Source organism: Anguilla rostrata, chromosome 6, assembly GCF_018555375.3.
Source record: "Anguilla rostrata isolate EN2019 chromosome 6, ASM1855537v3, whole genome shotgun sequence".
Lineage (NCBI taxonomy): Eukaryota > Metazoa > Chordata > Actinopteri > Anguilliformes > Anguillidae > Anguilla > Anguilla rostrata.
Genome location: NC_057938.1, coordinates 50,264,940 through 50,272,630, shown reverse-complemented (window position 1 = coordinate 50,272,630; position 7,691 = coordinate 50,264,940). Strand labels below are relative to the sequence as shown.

General features: G+C 42.2%; 2 protein-coding genes across 3 annotated transcripts; one reads left to right on the top strand and one right to left on the bottom strand.

Moving 5' to 3' along the window:
• Positions 1-211: 211 nt before the first annotated feature.
• Positions 212-4,605, top strand: selenol (selenoprotein L). 2 transcript variants are annotated; one of them, XM_064340372.1, is made up of 9 exons: positions 212-422; positions 1,220-1,298; positions 1,458-1,511; positions 1,661-1,706; positions 1,892-2,019; positions 2,509-2,623; positions 3,316-3,438; positions 3,581-3,718; positions 3,826-4,605. In XM_064340372.1, the coding sequence occupies exons 1-9, from the start codon at positions 314-316 to the stop codon at positions 3,967-3,969; spliced, it is 936 nt and encodes a 311-aa protein (XP_064196442.1). In that variant the 5' UTR covers positions 212-313; the 3' UTR covers positions 3,970-4,605. The 2 variants fall into 2 exon arrangements, with proteins under 2 accessions (XP_064196442.1, XP_064196443.1); XM_064340373.1 differs by lacking the exon at positions 1,220-1,298 and having other exon boundaries at positions 260-422.
• clec11a (C-type lectin domain containing 11A) lies at positions 4,244-7,279 on the bottom strand. The gene is made up of 4 exons (XM_064340374.1): positions 6,729-7,279; positions 6,166-6,295; positions 5,847-6,038; positions 4,244-5,624 (listed from the first exon to the last, which is right to left on the bottom strand). Exons 1-4 carry the CDS (start codon positions 6,852-6,854, stop codon positions 5,224-5,226), a joined length of 849 nt encoding a protein of 282 aa, XP_064196444.1. The 5' UTR covers positions 6,855-7,279; the 3' UTR covers positions 4,244-5,223.
• Positions 7,280-7,691: the final 412 nt, after the last annotated feature.

The window sequence follows — 7,691 nt, the reverse complement described above, 5'->3', positions numbered from 1 at the left end:
AGATTTTCAGTTGCCATGAATGCACTGCAGAGAACAAATTTCAAAGATTCAAAGATTCATCCCGGTCAAAGTCCAGCAACGTCTGAAACTAAGGGAATCAAATTTGAGGACGCGGTAAACGGGGATGGCCTTAATTTGAGCAGTAGGTGGAAGCACGTTCCTTCGAGCTGGTTCATCCAATAAGACCGTTCTGTTCGGATCGTAGTTTGCGTCATGACGTTTGCTTGTTCCGCTCACAGGAGTGACACAACTGGTTCGATCACAGTTCTCATACAGTTGTGTAGATTCGTTCCCCTGTCAGTGAAGACTCGAGATGGCCAGTGAAGTTAAACTAAAGGATGACGTTCTCATAAATGCTCTGTCGGAATTTGTCAATATTGGAAGAAGCATATTAAAAGAGGCCGAGGATGAATGCAGCAAAGGTAGAATCTACAGCGCAAACCGCCTCCTTTTGTGTCACTTACTGATTTTGGATGATCTTAAGATAATTTCCGAAGTTATGTTTACGCTTGATTTATAAAAAGTAAGTGCGACCGAAAAATATTGTTTCCGATTAATGTGGCGTATGCGTCTTTGCACAGGTGAAATGTACGTGATTGCACGTGAACTGCTTTAACCTTTAACCAATAACAGCCATTTTACCCTGAATAAGGTTGCATTTAAACATTTCTTGCCATTTTCATCATTCCTAAACGTTTATTATCAGTTAAATGTTATTCTTAAGCTCAATTGTGGTTTTAAGCCACTATTTAAGATAATTGTGGGAAAGAATATTTAATAAATGAAGCCTGGAGTGCTATCACAACAACCTGTTAAGATACGTAGCTTTCAACAGACCTAACGTGATTTAACCAGATAAAAGTTACCTTATCACATACACCACAGTAAGTTGGCTAACTGACAACAAACCTGTATCCCCAGATAACCTGCATTGTCGTATGAGACACTAGATTGAAAGGGGAAAAGGAAATATATTCCATCTGATGCAGGAGTACATTGTTGCTTCTGATTGCATTAGTTTTAACACCATATCCATGACTTAATTGCAAAGATTATGGCTGTATATAGCCTACATTAACACTGTTAACACTGTTGCTACATATTATTTGTATTGTCATTGTTTGTTCTGCATATGATATGCTCTATGAAGTAAAGTTTTTTGGGGGAACATTTTTATAACCAGCTGCCTCAACTGCTACTTAATCATTTATTTCTATAGGACTTCCACAAGAAAAGGTCTCACAGACAATTACCTCCATGTTTGGTTTAAGCGTAGCAGCTGCTGGCTTTTTTAACAGGTGAAAAATGACTGCTCCTTTATTAACCAAAATCTAGACTCACTCTTCTCATCACTACATGACTTCAAATCTAGTAACACTTATGTATGGTTTATCTAATGCACAATGTAAAATGCATGAATGCAGTCACAGATTTATGTTCCTGTGTTGTGTATCCAGCTTGTCGGTGAAGAATAGGACTGAAGCTGAGGAGCTGTGGAAGACTGCTTACCAGTAAGGGTGGAATTGTATACTGCAGTGTCGTTTTTTGTTGTTTTTGCAATAGAACTATTGTAAAAATATAATTACAGTACAATACGGCAGTTGCATTAGAACTATTGTAAAATACAACGGTGTGTAATTCTTTCCTTGTCCATTGCCAGCCAAGCTGAAGTACGGGACATGGTTGAAGACTTGTTGCAGCTTGAGGTAGCAGGGCTTGTCTGACCCCCCTCACACACACACACACACACACACACTGCCTTCACTATCACCACCACTACCACCACCACACACAGTCTATGAAGACTGTAGTGGAACAGACAATGTCAGTCACATGCTACACAACAGTATGGCTACAGCAGATATTCTAGATCAGTTCTCTGCTTGAGCAGGTAGAATGGGACACCTTCATTCAGCGCCAGGACACAAAGCAGCAGACGACTGACATGCTGCTGGGGCAGGGCCCAAGGGCCGGAAATTTGCCGGAGGACATGGTCTTCATTAATGCCAGGACAGGGGGGTGAGTGGTGGAAATGCCAGCCACACTGCGTACAGAGTGTTGTTCATGTTCTCTACAACCAGTCGGCAAAGTGTTCCCACACTTGTCCTGCGTACAATTTATAAAAAAAGAATTCAGAAGTACGGGATGTTTCAGTATTGGGAGAAGTCCTTGAATTGGTGGAATAATAAGCGTGGGAACCCTGTCCGCAATAAGTTTGTATTTTCTATCATTAATAATGTGTTGTTAGTGACGTTTTTGTTATCAATGAAAACTACTTTTTGCTCATAGAGATATACTTTTTCAAGAAATGGACACTCATTTCTTGTGCCAGTTATGGTTAAGTACACTTTAATAGACTCAATACACTTTGTTTGTAATAAGTAAAATAAGAGAAGTGTCTCAGATTCCCTTTAGATGGTAATGAATAGTAATGTTCAAGATTGCTTGTTTCCACGTGGAAAACCGCTCTCTGATAGGCTTGCTGACTGTTTGTTTTGTCTTGTGCAGGACCGTGAATCTAGCCCAGTACTTGGGGAAGGGCGAGAACCTGCTCCTATTTCTGCTCAGACACTTGGCCTGACTACCATGACGAGACCACCTGACTGAGCTGGAAACCAATCAGGTAGGTTCATTTCCAGCAAGACGGTGTCTCCCTGAATTATCATGATGCAAAATTGGTGAAGTTCCAGGTCCACAGTGGCCAAAATTGTCACATGAAAATAGTTAATTCGTGAAAAAAATGAAATTGAGAAATAAAGGATATAATGTCTGCCAATGAATAATACTTGCCTTTTTAAAGCCTGACATTAGCACCTGTATCTCTTCCTTGTCATCAGTCACATACTGGTATTTTTACATACCATTAGGTTGAGCTCTGGATTTTTGCATCTTAGCTAGCGGCACCTGCTCATGTACCATCAGTCACCTATTATCAGTCACAAGTAAAAAATCAGTTGAAAATTTTATAGAATATAAATCTGCTGTATTACAAGTGCACTTACAAAACTAACTAGGCAAAACTGGGCTGAATATAACTCTTAGGAAGAGCTGAAAATTTTCTTTTTTAATGACATTGCCACTGTCAGTAAATATACATAGTCACTTGTTTTTATTTTTTTAAGTGTTCTCCTATTAATCAAGTTTCTTATTGTTATCGCAGACCTGAATTTTTTATATATCAGTGAGAAAACTGTCATTGTAAGTCAATCTGGATAAGAGCACCTGCTGAATGAATGCAATGTAATATAATAAAGAGTCCTTGCATTGTACGATTCCTTTAAGGCAGCATTGTTTTACAAGCCAATTGCCTTGCAGGGTCTCCTAGATGCTCAGTCAGTGCGGGTGCTGGTGGTCTCGTTTGATTGTCTAGAGGCGGGTCAGTTTTGGCTGCAGGACACAGGCTGCAAATATGACATGCTGCTGGACCCAGAGAGGAAGGTAGGAATGAGTTAAGCAGCTTCTGGATGTCCACATGTGCCTAGCTGGAGTGTCTATTGCCTGTGGAAGTTCAATGTTCTGTTTTTAGTGGCATGTCATAGATTGCATGTGTTTATTTTAGTTTTATTTTATTTTTTGGCAGGTGTACACTGCATTTGGCCTTGGCACGTCTTACATCAAAGTTTACAACTTCAACAACTTGCTGAAGTATGCAGAGTTCATTGTGTTGAGCCGACAGTTTCCTGAAAGACCAAGCGTTTGCAGCAGCGACATCTATCAGGTGAACAACAGAGTTTTCAACCATTTTAGACAGCTTATTTTGCGTTACGAAAAAATATGCTGACCGTTATCTCACAAATGCTAAGACAGTTTTGTAATTAATTTCAGTTGGGTGGTGACTTCGTCCTGGATGAGGGTGGGAGAGTTATCTATTCCCACCCTAGCCGGGGTCCATTGGAGAGGCCTGCGGTAGCGGAGATACTGGCAAGCATTGCAGAAGGACCCCGCCACTCAGGCTCGCAGCTTGAGTAACTCCTACTTTCTACCGTGTGTCACTGATCCCTCGCTGGAAGAGCCTTCCCTCGGCTTGCGACTATGAAGACGGGGCTCGAACTCACGTCCTTGTGAAGTGCCTTGTCCGAAACGCAACCCGCAAACCGAGGCCTCTGGCTCTTCCTGTCCTGTGATCAGCGAGTGCCCTTTGCTTTTGCACTTTTGATCAAAGCTTTATCCAAATCCAAATATGAACCTTTGCCTTCATATCTTCCGCGATTGGATTTCACAATGAATCAGAGTCCACTCAGAGGCCTTGAAGTGCAGTGTTTATTTGTGTATTTATTCAATCAGTAGAAGGCTTCTCTCATCAGACATTTTGCAGCACACTTTACTGTGAATTGCTGTTGCATTGATATATGGAATTGTATAGCTAACCATTGTGTGATTATCAAATGCGCGTAATGTTTAACCCATAATAACAGTCTTTTTAAATTCCTAGAATTTTAAGTTTGGCTTGAAAGATTTTGCACATTTATACTTTGATCATATTACACTATCTAGTACACATACTGCACATTTGGAAAAGTACTTTTTTTTAAAAACAAAAGTGATTGAATTTTTGTTAAGAATGGATATTCATGAATAAAATTCTCCTTTTGCTCTATTATTAAAGATTGACTAAATTATTATGTTCATCACAACAATATTTTATAAAACCTCATGCCCAAGACAGGGACTTTCAGTATGTATTTATGAATGCTAATTTTATACATAGACTGCAATTCATTTAGTTCATAAATATTAACTGAATGAACTTTGTCGACACTTTTCACCACAAGTATCCTGTTATAATTTATCATTTAACTATGCTCCATGAAATAGTCAACACCACTGCAGCTAACATTCTCTAATGATTTAATGTTTTTTTTTGTTTTTTTTTAATAAGCACACGGCAGATTTCATTTCATGAATGTGTTTGTATACAATACAAGTTGTGGTAATCCTGCTTTTTGCAAACAAGACCAGGTTAAAACCAAGTATATGGCTGAAACTAACACACGTGATCCGTCCGACCAATGGTCACTTCATCACTTAGTCAGTCAGTCAGTCACCCACAGACATTCGCGTTTGTAGGGCTGGCCCCGCCGTTGCGGTCCAGCCAAAAAAAAAAATCAGTTATTGGAATAACTGACATCAAGCTTGGCTGATCGATGGTGTTTTCTTAAGTAGACTTAATGAATTATTTCAATGCAGAAACTAATTGAGTGGGATTTTCAGGGGGGGGTAGGGTCAAGCGTCAAACTCACAGAGGTAGTGCATGCGCCGGTCACAGTAGTTGTCCCACCAGTCTCCGTCATCCGAGGACATGGCCACACAGTTCTCCCGCTTGCCTCCGTCTGGCTGGCTGGACAGGTAGTGCTTGCGCCACTGGAAGTAGGTGACGCGCGTGCCGTCCTCGAACAGGTAGAGCCCTTCCGAGCGCTGGTCGTTGATCCCCAGCCACACCGGCCAGTTCCCCGGGTGGAAGAAGGTTTTGGCGTAGTCGGCCAGGGCCTCCTGCTCCTTCCTGTCCCGCGGCATGGCCATCCTGCCGCCCCGCTCCTGGCACAGCTTCGATGCCCCGGCATATGACTCATACGTGCGATACACCAGGAAGCACTTATACCCTATCCTTCGGCCCTTCTGACAACCTGTGGAAAGATAGGGAGTTACCATGGCAGCATACACAATACACAGTCAATAAACACGCGGAATCTTTCCTCCTTTACATGTACTCACTCAAAATCAAATAAAAACCCATTTGTACTACTCAGTTATCAGGAAATGGAATGGGATTATACAATGGTGCTTCACCCACACAAGCCAAAAGGTAGACCCAGAATAGGACAGAGAGGGAAATCAGCGTTCCTTACCTTCCAGACGCCCAACCTCCTTGCGATTCTCCTTGCTGAGGAGTAACACCTGCTGCACGCTCTCCTCGACCTCTCCGATTCTGCCATCCAGCCGGGAAACCCTGTCCAGCAGCTGCGACATCTTCACGTCCAGGGTGTAGTGTCCCACGTTCAACCTGTGAATGGCCTGGTCCATGGCCGCCAGTCTGGATACTGGCAGAGGAGTCGGAGGAAGAGCACAGACAAATATCCTTTAACGTGGAAGGCCTAGTGGCTTGCATGCTGCTGTCAGGATATTCCACAGTTTGTAATGGCGGGAAATATTATAAGAGAGACATACAGAGATAATTGTAGCTGTTCTCAAAGTCTGAGGCCGGACTTGGGTCTGGTTCCTCACTGTCACCATCACCCTTCACAGTCTCCTGAGTTGCTTCTCCCTCGGGACTGGGAAGCGGCTTTGGCCCATCATGCTACAGAGCAACAGAGCAGACACAACTGCACTATCCCTAACGCACTGGAGTACCATCACATTACGTATCAGCCATTTACCATCATACAATACTGGCTGGTCAATATTATTACACCAAACAACAAACATACAGCACTAACTCATCAAAATCAGTATCATCATTCAGTACTTCTTTTCTCATTACTGAAGTGCAGTAATTCCATGTGAACTGAAATACTTCTCACATTTATGCTTAAGTACATATATATTACTAAAGTTTATACTTAATTACATAATTTATTTTATCATTTATACACACACACACACAGCACGTTTCACACCTGTCATGTGCCAAATAATAACGGATAAGCGCGTCTGTTCTGAACACCGTGACTATTCATCTTCATCATACTAAATGTGTCTTACTCCTAGAGCCTTATTCCCAGAGTTCCCACCTGCGCTGGCATTCCGCTGTCTGGACTCCCGATTCCCACGTCATTTTCCAGGCTTCCATTCCCAGGGTGACCCAGGGAAAGAGTTGACAGGCACAGCACGGTAGCAAGGACGGCTGCTTTTGCCATTTTGCCCTTCGGTGGCTCAGGTTCTCCTCAGTCTCCTTCTTTTGTCCTGCCCTCTCTCTCTCTCTCTCTCTCTCTCTCTCACTGTCTTCTCACCCTCTCTGCTCCTGACTGGTCTGACCAACAACAGGAAGCTTCATTGTTTTTCCACCGACTTTCCCATTTCCACGCTTTGTGTTGACAGTGCACTTTTTAAGTGAGGCGGTCCTTCTGTCATGTGTTTGCGTTCGTTTCCGTCGGTTTTTAGCAGTCTTATTAGTCACATGTGAGGTTTATCTTTGTGGCAGTGAATCATTCTTATGGCAACCGGAGCTATGGAAGAAAACTTAAAAACAAAAGCGCAGATCCTAACGCGCTGAAGTCATGGCAGCCGGGAGGAATTCCAGTTAAAACGTTACAAGAATCAGACTTTCCGTCTGCCCAAGTGTTTGGGTTTGAATTTAGACTTGTGGGTGGGGTTTCAGAAACTCAATGAGCCCAATGTTAACTAACAGCAGTGTACCATTCTGGGCAGATTGACAAGTCAGCAGAGTTTCAAGTTAACTGCATAGTACAGTCATGTTCTGTGTTCTGGTCTCGAAATTAATCATGCTTAAATGTGTACAGTTGAATTCCAAGTACAAGTCTGCATAGTTATTTTTTTATTTCTAGGATTGGAATTTCCTGCCACACCATGCTGGAGTTTTCTCTGGCTTCCCAGAGTTCTGATAAATTACCATACCAGAAGGTAGATTCGGGCCCAAACACTGACTTTATACTCTTTAAAATTTCCTGCACCAATAAACACAGGATATAATGTGAATTTTTTCCACTAAATTTCAGTTCCCAATACCTAAAAAG